Below are 14,069 nucleotides of genomic sequence, written 5' to 3' on the forward strand. Positions count from 1 at the left end.
ACCCCATAAAGACAAAACAAAAACAGGTTTTTAGACATTTTTGCTATTTTATATATTTTTTTAACAGAAATACCTAATTTACATAAGTATTCAGACCCTTTGCTATGAGCTCAGGTACATCCTGTTTCCATTGATCATCCTTCAGATGTTTCTACAACTTGATTGGAGTCCACCTGTGGTGCATTCAATTGATTGGACATGATGTGGAAAGGCACACACCTGTCTATATAAGGTCCCACAGTTGACAGTGCATGTCAGAGCAAAAACCAAGCCATGAGGTCGAAGGAATTGTCCGTAGAGCTCCGAAACAGGATTGTGTCGAGGCACCAATCTGGGGAAGGGTACCAAATAATGTCTGCAGCAGTGAAGGTCCCCAAGAACACAGTGGCCTCCATCATTCTTAAATGGAAGAAATTCGGAACCACCAAGACTCTTCCTAGAGCTGGCCACCCGGCCAAACTGAGCAATCGGGGGAGAAGGGCCTTGGTCAGGGAGTTGACCAAGAACCCGATGGTCACTCTGACAGAACTCCAGAGTTCCTCTGTGGACATGGGAGAATCCACCAGAAGGACAACCATCTCTGCAGCACTCCACCAATCAGGCCTTTATGGTAGAGTGGCCAGACGGAAGCCACTCCTCAGTAAAAGGCACATGACAGCCCGGTTGGAGTTTGCCAAAAGGCACCTAAAGACTCTCAGAACATGAGAAAAAAGATTCTCTGGTTGGATGAAACCAAGATTGCATTGGCCTGATTGGTGGAGTGCTGCAGAATGCCAATTGTCACGAGTGGCCTGAATGCCAATTGTCACGACTGGAGGAAACCTGGCGCCATCCCTACAGTGAAGCATGGTGGTGGCAGCATCATGTTGTGGGGATGTTTTTCAGCGGCAGGGACTGGGAGACTAGTCAGGATCAAGGGAAAGATGAACGGAACAAAGTGGCTTCGTGATAAGTCTCTGAATGCCCTTGAGTGGCCCAGCCAGAGGCCGGACTTTAACCTGATCGAACATCTCCTCATCCAACCTGACAGAGCTTGAGAGGATCTGCAGAGAAGAATGGGAGAAAAAAGACTAGGCTGTAATCGCTGCCAATGCTGCTTCAACAAAGTACTGAATAAAGGGTCTGAATAATTATGTAAATGTGATAGTTCAGTTGTTTATTTTTTATACATTGGCAAACATTTCTAAAAACCAGTTTTTGCTTATGCAGTATTGTGTGTAGATTGATGAGGGGGAAAACGATTTAATCAATTTTAGAGTAAGGTTGTAGCGTAACAAAATGTGGAAAAAGTCAAGGGGTCTGAATACTTTCCGAATGCACTACACGTATCTGAAACACTAAGAAAATAATTGAATCAATAAATATTCAATGAATATTGATTTAATATTCCTTCATTGGTTCATCAGGTAGGCATTATTATGTGAACTTGAACAAGGCCTGGGCTCTTTTTAGAAACATAATTGGGGGGAACAATCTCAATCGACATTGAAAGGACTAAAACCCAATCAACATTTAGTAGAAATTACAATGAACCTACATTTACAGTCTCTTCACTCTGTCCAGCATGATGACAATCAATGAAAGCTAGAAAGTCAGGCGATGGACTATTTTGTTGGCGTGAAAATATAATCAATTTAAAGTGCGGACCTTTGTGAAGACCGAATGCGGCAAAACAGCCCTGAACTAGGCTTAATACAGTACATTGAGAGGAAGTGGGTGGATCTGACTCAAACCTTGAAAGGCATGGCTGGTGTGATAGGAGATTTACATTGAGTGTACAAAACGAGGTGTCGAAAGCATTCCACGTGGATGCTGGCCCATATTGACTCCAATGCTTCCCACAGTTGTGTCAAGTTGGCCGGATGTCCTTTGGGTGGTGGACCATTCTTGGATACACACAGAAAACTGTTGAGTGTAAAAAACCTAGCAGCGTTGGAGTTCTTGACACAAACAGGCACCTACTACCATACCCCGTTCAAAGTCACTTAAATCTTCTGTCTTGCCCATTCACCTTCTGAATGGCAGACATACGCAATGCATGTCTCAATTGTCTCAATGCTTTAAAATCCTTCTTTAACCTGTCTCCTCCCCTTCATCTACACTGATTGAAGTGGATTTAACAAGTGACATCAATGAGGGATCATAGCTTTCACCTGGATTCACCTGGTCAGTCTATGGCACGGAAAGAGCAGGTGTCCTTAATGTTTTGTCCACTCGGTGTAAATCTCTGCAGAGGAAAGGCTTGTACACAGTAGACTTATAATAAACAGCAGAGGTCTGAGTCGTATCATACCAGCTAATGCCAAGCTATTTATATATAATCTTGTATTAAGATTCTCCTGCTTGATACAACTCATGGATCGACTATAGTAACTAACATGGCTTTTGTTTTAATTTAAGCTAGTCTGGAGCTCGTCCAGACAGTTATTCTCGTCAGTTTCATGGTGCTTGCAGCAGTGAGGTACAGTACAGTGTGAAGGAAGGCACATGCTGTACATTGCAGTAGATCTATAGGCTACTTGTCTAGGCAGATTTGAACAATGTCTAGCCCACAGCCTAGAGTGCACCATAGACTTCTATAATTGGAGTGCACGTGGCTTTTACACCTGGCTGAGTGAAAGAGGAAAGGAGGATACAGTACGTGGTGTTGGCCTTGGTTCGTGCCATTGGATATTTGAGTTGAGTATACAGTAGGCTAGGTTACAGTACTGCACCATGGCCCCGGTGTAAACCAACATGTATGACGCAGAGGAAGCGCACTCTGATGTCACAGGCACATTAATAACCCCCCCCCCCCCATCCTCACACACACACACACACACGCTCCGTCGCACACACACACACACATCTGCGAATACATACCCAGACACAGACAAACGCCGGCTGAATTGCATGCATGTATAGGCTACCATAAATAAACACGATCCAAACAAGTCCCTCAAGAACACTCTGATTTGGCTCATTCCTTATTTTCTAGGGATAGGCCTCCAATCATTCAAAATCTAATGTAGGCCTAAACCTTCATTGACCTTTCACTATTTGTCCACTTGACTTTATTAGTATATTTTCCATGTTAAAAGATAAGATGTTCAACTCCCTCAATTTGAGAGGCTTGTTATCTACTATGAATCTGATGCAATGTCTCGGGCTATTGACTGGGCTGAAACGCTGAAGTAAATTGCATCAGCCAGTCATGGATAATGAGATGCATAGTTGTCTGGAGTGACAGTATAAAAGTACCCAATCAGAGGTTTGTCTGTTATGATTGATGCTTTACAAGCTAATCGCTGCAAGGCATGGGCGTGTTTTAATTTTAGCCTCAACGCCAATAGAATTTTGAGCCTGGTTTGCGAATTCCCTACGTATTTGGGACACGCATCTCTGATTCGCTACCAGCCCGTGAAAATCAGCCTCTCTGAGATATAATTGGTTGAAAACGTAGTCATGGTGTCAAACACATTTAGACTCTTGGCTATAAAGCTACCGTGAGAATACGCCATTTGCTAGCAAGAGAACGACTACACGACTGAGCATAAAGCTTTCTCCAAAGAAACCTCAAGATCAACTCCTCCTTTTTTTATTTTTTAAAACGTTTTTTATAAATAAATTCTCGGTTCGTCGTAAACTACCGGCTGGCTTGGATAGCTAGCCAAACGGTTTTTGCCTGTTTTATTTTGATACGAAAAGCTAGCCAAGCGGCTACTATGGATTTTTAAGTCAGTATGCGGCGAAACTAATGCATCGGCATGCATCGTGCAAGGCAAAACGGACTCCGATACTCCATCTTCACAACTGCCAAGCAGTTGGGCTCAAATACCGTCCGCGGTATCACTGTGAGCCAACCGATACCGCTCCTCCTTGATCGAAGGAAGCTAACATTACCTAGCTAGCTAATAAATTGAATCATCAACCCAATTATTCTTCAATTATTGTTTTTAATTTTTTTTACCGTCGCTTCATTTGAAAATCAATTAGTTCCCGACCAAAATGAAACCTAAAGATATCATCGCCGGTAAGACCAGCCTGACTAGTCTGTGGATCTTCGGGTACGGCTCTCTGGTGTGGAAGCCTGACTTCAAATACAAGAGTAGCAAGGTAGGCTACATCCATGGCTACAAGAGACGCTTCTGGCACGGAGACAACTTCCATCGTGGAAATGATGACCTAGTAAGATGAATATCAATATTTACTATGACCATAAAGTATTGTTTGATACCACGCCCTGATGTAGCACAGCGGACACATGGTTAACTATTGCTTTAGTCTATGTTGTTGCTGACCTATTTTTCTCTCCTACGTAGCCCGGAAGAGTGGTGACGCTGATTGAGGATGATGACGTAAGTGGAACTTCCTCCTAAATGATGCCTTTTTAGGGTTATATACTTTCCACACAACACAACTCAAAACCTTATCACTCATTTCCATATTTATTAATGCAAAGTATCCACTTCTTCTTTGAATGACCTGTCTAACAGACATCTCTAGCTGTTCCTCTAGACAAAATGTCAGCTTGAATGAAGTGTCTAATGACGTTTTGCTTCCAATAGGCAACTACCTGGGGCGTGTGCTTCGAGGTGACCGGTTCCCAGGTCGAGGAATCCCTTAAGTATTTGAATGTGCGCGAGGCCGTGTGCGGCGGTTACGTCACCAAGCTCGTTGACTTCATCCCCGAGGATGACCAATCGAACCAGACCCAACAGGCTCTCCTCTACATTGCTACCCCAGACAACCCACTCTACCTGGGGCCCGCCAGCCCTGAGGTGATAGGGCACCAGATTGCCACCAGGCAGGGCAAGACGGGTCACAATCTGGAGTACCTTCTCCGCCTGGCTGAGTTCATGAGGAGGAGCTGCCCTCACGTGGACGACCCACACCTGTTCTCCATCGAGGCTGCTGCTCTGGCCCTAGTGCCATACCTGCTAGGGGCCCAGTAGCCCATACCTTCCATCTATACTACCATTAGGGCTCCTATAGGTACCCTAGTACATATGGTGTACTACTGAATTAGTGCCTGATGTAGGGAATAGGGCGCCATTTGGGATATAACCTTAGTGTAAATGTGTTATCTGTAACAGGCTAGCCCAGTCAGTCTCTAAACTCCTAGAAACAGATGTGCTTCAGTCCTTTGTATTTGTAAAACCTGTAATGGTGTAGCTTGTCTTATCCCATCAACTGTTAATCTGAGGCCATGAAGGACTGACTTGAAGCGGTACAAAGGGAAGCATGCACTTTGAGTTGAGTGCCTGCCTCATTATTATTATTATTATTATTATTATCCGAGCATGAATATTTAGTTGGTGTGAAGTTACTTTGTCAAGCCAGACAACTTAGGGGAATCTGTGTACTAGATATCACTGTTGACCAAACGGTTCTCTCTGTTCAGTTCTGGTTTAGGCACTACTGTATTTTTCGGTCTTAAATGGGACACTGCTTTAATGGTTGTCAATTTCATGTCCATGAATGAAATACTGATGTAGCTACTATCTGGTGTTATTTCAACTATAGTCACTCATTTACCAACTGGCTGATATGTTACACCTTTGTTGTAAAAGGTTGCTTTTAGTGAAGTTAAATCCAGTCGATTAACAGATCGCACCAATAAATGGTCAAAACATCCTTTGTGTTGTGTTTTCATTCCTAATCATGGTCCATAGCTGTAAGTCGGCAGTGTGCCGATCTACCCAAAAATAACTGTCTTCCACCTACCATCCATAGTGTCATCTCAACTTGGTATGGGGCTGATACCAGCACTCCTATACAACCACTGCAGTAGACTGTAAAATACGACGAGGTGAGGAAACCCATCGGCTCCATGTTTGGATAAACATGAACTACACCCTGCTGCTGAATGTTGACTGAGGGAACATACAGTACTCATGACAAGGCGTCAACCAAATGCATACTTACACAGAGCACTCCCAAACATCTCACCAGAACACACAAAGGTGTCAACCAAACACACTTCAGAGTACAACACACAGTGCTCCCATTGGCTGGCACATGTTGTCCTTTTGGATGTGACGCAAATCAGACTATCTAGGGCCAGTCTTACGTAACCTGTTACCGGGGGCGACGGTGGATCCCTGGAAGTCCTGTGGTTGGAATCTGCAGCTCTCTGATAGGTCAAAAAAAGCATCCGGAAGGAAATAGAGACGCATCAACAACACCTGAAGCCAATACTCCAGTAGAACATTAACAGAACATAGAGGGAACCTCATACGGGTTCTAGAACACTTTAGAAGGAAAATTAATTCTCTCTTTAGAAGAATTGCCATAACGGAAGGAGGCAGAAGATATAAAATTGAGGAAGACTGAACAACAATCATCGTATATGGTAAAAACAGGTGTAAACATTGAGGAAATCCTCTTAACTTGACCATTCCAAGAATGACCGTAGCTTACGATAAAGGATTTTGGGAATTGACCAATGACATCACTTATAAGGGCCACTGAGCAACTAAGCCATCTTGGGGGTTTCGTAACAGTCCATCAGTGTTCAGTTTATCTCATTGTTATCCTCGAGATCACCATTTACAACCATGCTTGAGTGTGACACACTGGACAAACCCTTCCACTCCTCTGAAAGAACATTACAAAGAATAACCCTTCCATTCCTCTGTAAGAACATTACAAAGAATAACCCTTCCACTCCTCTGTAAGAACATTACAAAGAATAACCCTTCCATTCCTCTGAAAGAACATTACAAAGAATAACCCTTCCATTCCTCTGTAAGAACATTACAAAGAATAACCCTTCCACTCCTCTGTAAGAACATTACAAAGAATAACCCTTCCACTCCTCTGTAAGAACATTACAAAGAATAACCCTTCCATTCCTCTGAAAGAACATTACAAAGAATAACCCTTCCACTCCTCTGTAAGAACATTACAAAGAATAACCCTTCCACTGCTCTGTAAGAACATTACAAAGAATAACCCTTCCATTCCTCTGTAAGGATAGAGTTCAATAACATTACCAAGTGAAGATCTACTGTACTGTGTCTCTTTCTCACCCTGGACATCAACACCCAAAGATCAGACTACTGCATTACATAATATGACCAGTTTCATCAGTGTGTCCAGTACATTCTGCTCTGATTTCATCAGTGTGTCCAGTACATTCTGCTCTGGTTTCATCAGTGTGTCCAGTACATTCTGCTCTGGCTTCATCAGTGTGTCCAGTACATTCTGCTCTGGCTTCATCAGTGTGTCCAGTACATTCTGCTCTGGTTTCATCAGTGTGTCCAGTACATTCTGCTCTGGTTTCATCAGTGTGTCCAGTACATTCTGCTCTGGCTTCATCTGTGTGTCCAGTACATTCTGCTCTGGTTTCATCAGTGTGTCCAGTACATTCTGCTCTGGTTTCATCAGTGTGTCCAGTACATTCTGCTCTGATTTCATCAGTGTGTCCAGTACATTCTGCTCTGGCTTCACGTCCCAAACGGTAACCTATTCCCTTTATAGTGCACTACTCTTGACCAGGGCTTTTAGGGCTCTGGTTCAAAGTAGTGCACTATATTCAGAATAGGGTGTCATTTTGGACTCTCAGCTTGGCTAGACCATAGGACCACAGTGCTGCACTAGCCGCCTTTACAAAAACCTGCTACAAAGATGACCAGCAGCCAACACTCCCACGGGGACAGACTGTACGACTAAAAACAAACCTCTGCAGGGCTATATGAGATGCAGTAAATGATTGCGTAATATGTGAAAGTCAAGAGCAGCTGAAAGAGCACAGTGAACTGAGGTATTCATTCAAACTCTCCTTGGTTGAAGTGTGTCTATGCTTGCATCGGTTTGTATCTGTAGTAAACCATTTGAATATTTATGACCTTTCTGAAGGAAAAAAAACCCCTAGTTTTCTGACCTAAGAAATGTTTTACAGTAGGCCAACTGTACATGTCCAGTGGATTTATGCCGTTAAACGCATCATCACAACACAAGTTGATTAATCAATCTTTTATTTTGAATTGGCTTCTCCGGTTAGTAAAATGACAGCTTTGTATTCATATTTACACATGACCTATAAAAATAGACAGGCAAACTGGGGGAGGAACCAACCAGGGGTCAACATGTCGCCCTCAATTTTTTATTTACATGTTATAGGAGAAGAGATTTCATCGTCACACTATAGTATCCAACACAGAACAAACTTTCAAAACTAGACATAGTGCTTGGTTCCACATAGGGCTGCACAATTACGCTAACTTTCCCAAAATTCCCCGGTTTTCTAGAAATCCTGGTTGGAAGATGTGGAATTATGAGGGAATGACTAAGCAGAAATTCAGAGAGTCATCCAACCGGCACTTCCGGGGAAAAAAACTAAACAAAAAATATTTTTGAAATCGGGGAAATGTGGAAAAGTTACCAGGATTTGGCAACCCTAGTTCAACAACTTTTAATTAACATGAGTCATCATACCCCAAAACATCACTGAATGACATCACAAAGACAAAAGACTCTGATCAGAAGTATTACCTTTTTTTTTTCTCTTTCTGTTTTTAAAAATAAAAATGGCATCAATACAATTTTTTACAATGTTCACATGAATTCTGATAAATTATTACCCATTTTTAAATTAACTTCAGGTCTATGGTACATATTACAATCCAAGTTAAGTTTTAAAGAACACCTATTAGGTTGCAACTGAAATGGCACCCTATCCTGAAAATAGTGCACTACTTTAGACCAGAGTTTAATCAAAAAGTAGGGTACGATATAGTGAACAGGGTGTCATTTCAGAAGCACACTAGGGTTTTACACAAACAGATCAGCAACACATCTTTATTAAGCAGTGCTCACCACTTTGGAATTCAATTTACCACAAAATACCCCTTCAATCAGTTCTCCTCCGACAAAATATATATATATTAGAATTCCTTCATTTCTCATTGTGTTGGGATAAACTCTATGGAGAGAGAGAGAGAGGCTTTTTCAAAACGGCATTCAAATTTGCCATTTTGATATGGGTCACTATGACAACATCGGTTGGTCTATAAATATAAAAATAAGAGCTCTAATTAAAAAAGCAGTCCGTTTTAGTTGTTTGGTAGGAATTTACATTCTGTTGTTGAAATGCAGAGAAGAGTAGTTCAACATTACTACGTGTTTTAAACATATGACATAAACCTAACGTTGACGCAAGCATTCCGATCTAACCCTAAACGAGTGTTTTATCTAACGGATGAAATGGCTCAGGGGAGAACACCATTTGGAGAGAGCACTCTATGTTAGAAGCCCTTAATGTGTGGATGCATTGTTGCTGTAAGGTGTCGCCTTAAAGCCTGAGTGCCTGTCTGTCTGCTGGTGCTTCATAACAAACCCACTGAGTGTCAAGGAGTTCTCAATACAGCACAGACAGGTGCTACTCAGGCCAGTTGCTTTTCACTATTTAGACAGAAAACCAAGTCTATTTTCGTCACAGAGAAACCACTTTGAAATACTCTAATACTCTTGGTCACAACACACACACACACACACACACACACACACTGGAGGCAGAAACTGTCCACTGAGGAGGATACTAATGGAAGGAAGAGGTGATTGGTGGAAGCAATGAGGGTGTGTTTTGGACCTTGTGATGATGGTGTGTGTGTGTATGTGTACACAGAATAGTTTAGTGTCCATCATGCCCGACAGTGCCCATTTGTTCTGTCGCTATGCCTTCTGGGATAGCATGGTCCTCCAGGTAGTGAGGTATGTGATTGGTTAAGGAACATCTCACCTCTGGGTTGATTGGTTGCGGAGCAGGTCACATGGGCTCACAGTTGAAGCTGGTCAGTGCAGCAGATGTGTTTGTTTAAAACACAGAAAACCCCCACAATAGCAGGAGGGCTGGACCTTAGGACTGTGTGTGTGTGTGTGTGTGTGTGTGTACTGTGTTGATGTCCATCATCTCTACATGCTATCGAGCCCCAGGTCCGCCAGGTCCCTTGCCCTTCCTTCCTGTCACATGTCCATGACTGTGGTGGTGGCTATGTCCTGGTTGTTTCTGCTGGGGGTTACTCTGGCTGGGGGCCACAGTGCCACCTTTCCCCTTGGGAGAGGAACTGCTGCTGGGGGAGAAGGCTGGGGCCGTCCCTGACCGACCCAGAGACGGCTGAAGGGGGGAGGCTGCAGGGAGACCCGCTAGAGAGGGAGAAAGGGTAGGGGAGAGGGAAGAAGAGGGAGAGGGTCGGGAAGGGGGCGAGGGAGGGGAGAGGAGGAGAAGGTAAAGACAGATGATAAATCACAAGAGTGATACAAATAAATAAATAAATTAACCTCCAACTGTGGCACTAGAGACAAAACAATGAAAACAAGGTCAGTCTGTTTGCATGCCAGATCTTACATTAAACTGTTAATGTGTGTTTTGCCAATTCATAGAAAAAAACGAGCTTTATCAGCTTTCCTGCTAACATTTCAATGACCCAAGCAACTACACACCTTAATGAAACATTAAAATTCATTCTTCACATAAATGGACTACATAAACAAAGCAACTGCATATGGCTTAATGAAACCTTAAAGTCATGAACATAAAGTACCTTTAGTCACACTGTATCCGTAGGCTGCTGAGGCTGCTGCAGCCCCGGCCATTGCTCCTGCTATGGCGGCTGCGCTGCCCGCTGTCGACTTCCTGACACGCCCCTTCCCTGCAGACTTGGCTCCGCCTCCAGAACTGGCTCTGGGTCGTCCCCGGCTCCTACCAGACCTTCCCCGCCCTGGACTGGACGTGTCCTGATTAGACACACCTGGAAAGGAGAGGCGATTTGAATTGGTTTTGCTCAGGCCCCCCAGTGTCTGGTCTGGAGCGTTGAAGTTACCAACTCTGCTGGTTCGGCTACTGTTTAGAAACCTAGCCGTGCTGAAAGCCCTGGTCTGCCCTAGAACACCTACGGAAATTACACCCAATAATCCTGGGCTCAAGTTCAAACCCCAACTGTGAATTTTTAAGAAGTTAAATACAAATCGAGATATTTAATTAAATAGTGATCCATTCTGGATTGGAGCCGGCGGGCCGGCAGGCAACAAGGCGGCTCTCGCCCTCATGCCATAGAAATTAAGGTTGACTTTCTTAGACAGGATGAAAATGACTAGGTCGACCATGATCCTTTGCTAGTTATGAGCAATTTAACCATGATCCTTAGTGATTTTTTTGGTGGCATTCAGCCCCAATCAGCAATATGGGGCACTTCAAATTCAAATAGTTCCCATCTTCATGAGCCATCGGGAGTTTTCCATAGGAACACGTGGATGGCGTCAGAGCTATCACCATGTACTGGTTTAATGTCTTGGTTTTGCTCGACTGCTCGCGTCCTCTCCTCTGTCCTCACCTCCTTTTGAAAAAAAATCTAAGGTAATCGAGGAGAAGCGGTAGAGAGGGAACGTGGAAACAAATGCGCAAGTATGAAATAATTCTCCAATAGCACGTCAGACAAATTACATCCACAGCGGAACATGCGTAAATTGGTAAAAAAAAAGAACATCTATTTACCCTTGTTGTGCGAGACATTTTATACATAAAAAGACAAGTAGCGTATCGTTTGACATGTGTGGTGTTCTATTCTGAGAAAACAGCTGATTCTAAAAAGCTTCTGCATCGGCCGACTTGTGCTTCCTCGTGGGAGGATAGAGGAAGACACGCCTCTGTTCGCCTATTAACCAATTGACACTCCAACATACGGCGGCCACTTTTCGGTTTCCGGGTCACGGAGAGGAGAGTTGAGGAAAGGAATCTCCCAGGGAGAGCGGGGAGAGAGAGAGAGAGAACGGTTTAAAATCTGCCAGTAGCACAGTCAGTGTAGTCAGCTCAGCTATCCCCATTGAGACCATGTCTGTGCCTCAATCTAGGTTGGGCAAAACTAAACATGGCGGTGTTCACTTTAGCAATCTCACTGGAATAAAGACCTCCTCCATTCCTGCCATTATTGAAAGAGATTGTGATACTTCAGATCTCAAAATTGGGTTACTTAATGTTAGATCCCTCACTTCCAAGGCAGTTATAGTCAATGAACTAATCACTGATCATAATCTTGATGTGATTGGCCTGACTGAAACATGGCTTAAGCCTGATGAATTTACTGTGTTAAATGAGGCCTCACCCCCTGGTTACACTAGTGACCATGGATCATTCAAAATCTGTGCTATAAATTCTCAGACAACCCAAAGATTCCTAGATGCCCTTCCAGACTCCCTCCACCTACCCAAGGACGTCAGAGTACAAAAATCGGTTAACGACTTAACTGTGGAACAAAATTTAACCTTGCGAAATACCCTAGATGCAGTCGCACCCATAAAAACATTTGTCATAAGAAACTAGCTCCCTGGTATACAGAAAATACCCAAGCCCTGAAGCAAGCTTCCAGAAAATTGGAACGGAAATGGCGCCACACTAAACTGGAAGTCTTCCGACTAGCTTGGAAAGACAGTACTGTGCAGTATCAAAGAGCCCTCACTGCTGCTCGATCATCCTATTTTTCCAACTTAATTGAGGAGAATAAGAATAATCCAACATTTATTTTTGATACAGTTGCAAAGCTAACTAAAAAGCAGCATTCCCCAAGAGAGGATGGCTTTCACTTCAGCAGTAATAAATTCATGAACTTCTGTGGTGAAAAGATCATGATCATTAGAAAGCAAATTACAGACTCCTCTTTAAATCTGCATATTTCTCCAAAGCTCAGTTGTCCTGAGTCTGCACAACTCTGCCAGGACCTAGGATCAAGGGAAACAAGCAAGTTTTTTAATACTATATCTCTTGACACATTGATGAAAATAGTCTTGGCCTCTAAACCTTCAAGCTGCATACTGGACCCTATTCCAACTAAACTACTGAATGAGCAGCTTCCTGGGCTTGGCCCTCCTATGTTGAACATAATAAACAGCTCTCTATCCACCAGAGGTGTACCAAACTCACTAAAAGTGGCAGTAATAATAATAATAATAATAATAATAATAATAATAAAGCCTCTCTTGAAAAAGCCAAACCGTGACCCAGAAAAAAAACTAAATCGGCCTAGGGATGGGGGTGTGGCCAGGCACTAGGGATGGGGGTGTGGCCAGGCACTAGGGATGGGGGTGTGGCCAGGCACTAGGGATGGGGGTGTGGCCAGGCACTAGGGATGGGGGTGTGGCCAGGCACTAGAGATGGGGGTGTGGCCAGGCACTAGGGATGGGGGTGTGGCCAGGCACTAGGGATGGGGGTGTGGCCAGGCACTAGGGATGGGGGTGTGGCCAGGCACTAGGGATGGGGGTGTGGCCAGGCACTAGGGATGGGGGTGTGGCCAGGCACTAGGGATGGGGGTGTGGCCAGGCACTAGGGATGGGGGTGTGGCCAGGCACTAGGGATGGGGGTGTGGCTATATCGAATCTCCTCTCAACAAAAAAATGAAAAAGCTAAAAAAAATTAATCCATGCTTCTGTCACTTCTTGATTAGACTACTGCAATGCTCTACTTTCCGGCTACCCGGATAAAGCACTAAATAAACTTCAGTTAGTGCTAAACACGGCTGCTGGAATCTTGACTAGAAACCAAAAAAATGTGATCATATTACTCCAGTGCTAGCCTCCCTACACTGGCTTCCTGTTAAGGCAAGGGCTGATTTCAAGGTTTTACTGCTAACCTACAAAGCATTACATGGGCTTGCATTTACATTTACATTACATTTAAGTCATTTAGCAGACGCTCTTATCCAGAGCGACTTACAAATTGGTGCATTCACCTTATGATATCCAGTGGAACAACCACTTTACAATAGTGCATCTAAATCTTTTAAGGGGGGGGGGGGTTAGAAGGATTACTTTATCCTATCGGCTTGCTCCTACCCATCTTTCAGATTTGGTCCTGCCGTACATACCTACACGTACGCTACGGTCACAAGACGCAGGCCTCCTAACTGTCCCTAGAATTTCTAAGCAAACAGCTGGAGGCAGGGCTTTATCCTACAGAGCTCCATTTTTATGGAATGGTCTGCCTACCCATGTGAGAGACGCAGACTCGGTCTCGATCTTTAAGTCTTTATTGAAGACTCATCTCTTCAGTAGGTCCTATGATTGAGTGTAGTCTGGCCCAGGGGTGTGAAGGTGAA

The 14,069-nt window shown here is 43.7% G+C and overlaps 2 protein-coding genes across 2 annotated transcripts in view; one reads left to right on the forward strand and one right to left on the reverse strand.

Moving 5' to 3' along the window:
* The first annotated feature begins 3,486 nt into the window (after positions 1-3,486).
* Positions 3,487-5,616, forward strand: chac1 (ChaC, cation transport regulator homolog 1 (E. coli)). Its single transcript, XM_029700648.1, has 3 exons — positions 3,487-4,167; positions 4,302-4,337; positions 4,548-5,616. The coding sequence occupies exons 1-3, from the start codon at positions 3,988-3,990 to the stop codon at positions 4,932-4,934; spliced, it is 603 nt and encodes a 200-aa protein (XP_029556508.1). The 5' UTR covers positions 3,487-3,987; the 3' UTR covers positions 4,935-5,616.
* Positions 5,617-7,944: 2,328 nt separating this feature from the next.
* The window catches only part of ino80 (INO80 complex ATPase subunit), a 99,835-nt gene continuing 93,710 nt past the window's right edge, over positions 7,945-14,069 (reverse strand). Inside the window, exons 35-36 of the mRNA XM_029700776.1 lie at positions 10,527-10,733; positions 7,945-10,128 (exon numbers count right to left, since the gene is read on the reverse strand). Coding sequence (XP_029556636.1) covers positions 9,905-10,128; positions 10,527-10,733 — 431 coding nt within the window. The 3' untranslated portion in view covers positions 7,945-9,904. The remainder of the gene's footprint in view (positions 10,129-10,526; positions 10,734-14,069) is intronic.

Source organism: Salmo trutta, chromosome 1 (genome assembly GCF_901001165.1).
Source record: "Salmo trutta chromosome 1, fSalTru1.1, whole genome shotgun sequence".
Taxonomy (NCBI): domain Eukaryota; kingdom Metazoa; phylum Chordata; class Actinopteri; order Salmoniformes; family Salmonidae; genus Salmo; species Salmo trutta.

What these genes read in the sequence shown, in the direction of transcription:
- chac1 (XM_029700648.1), top strand. Translation starts at nt 3,988, where the DNA reads ATGAAACCTAAAGATATCATCGCCGGTAAGACCAGCCTGACTAGTCTG. An exon ending in ATCGTGGAAATGATGACCTA is followed by an intron (nt 4,168 to 4,301) that starts GTAAGATGAATA and finishes TCTCCTACGTAG; the next exon opens with CCCGGAAGAGTGGTGACGCT. An exon ending in CGCTGATTGAGGATGATGAC is followed by an intron (nt 4,338 to 4,547) that starts GTAAGTGGAACT and finishes TGCTTCCAATAG; the next exon opens with GCAACTACCTGGGGCGTGTG.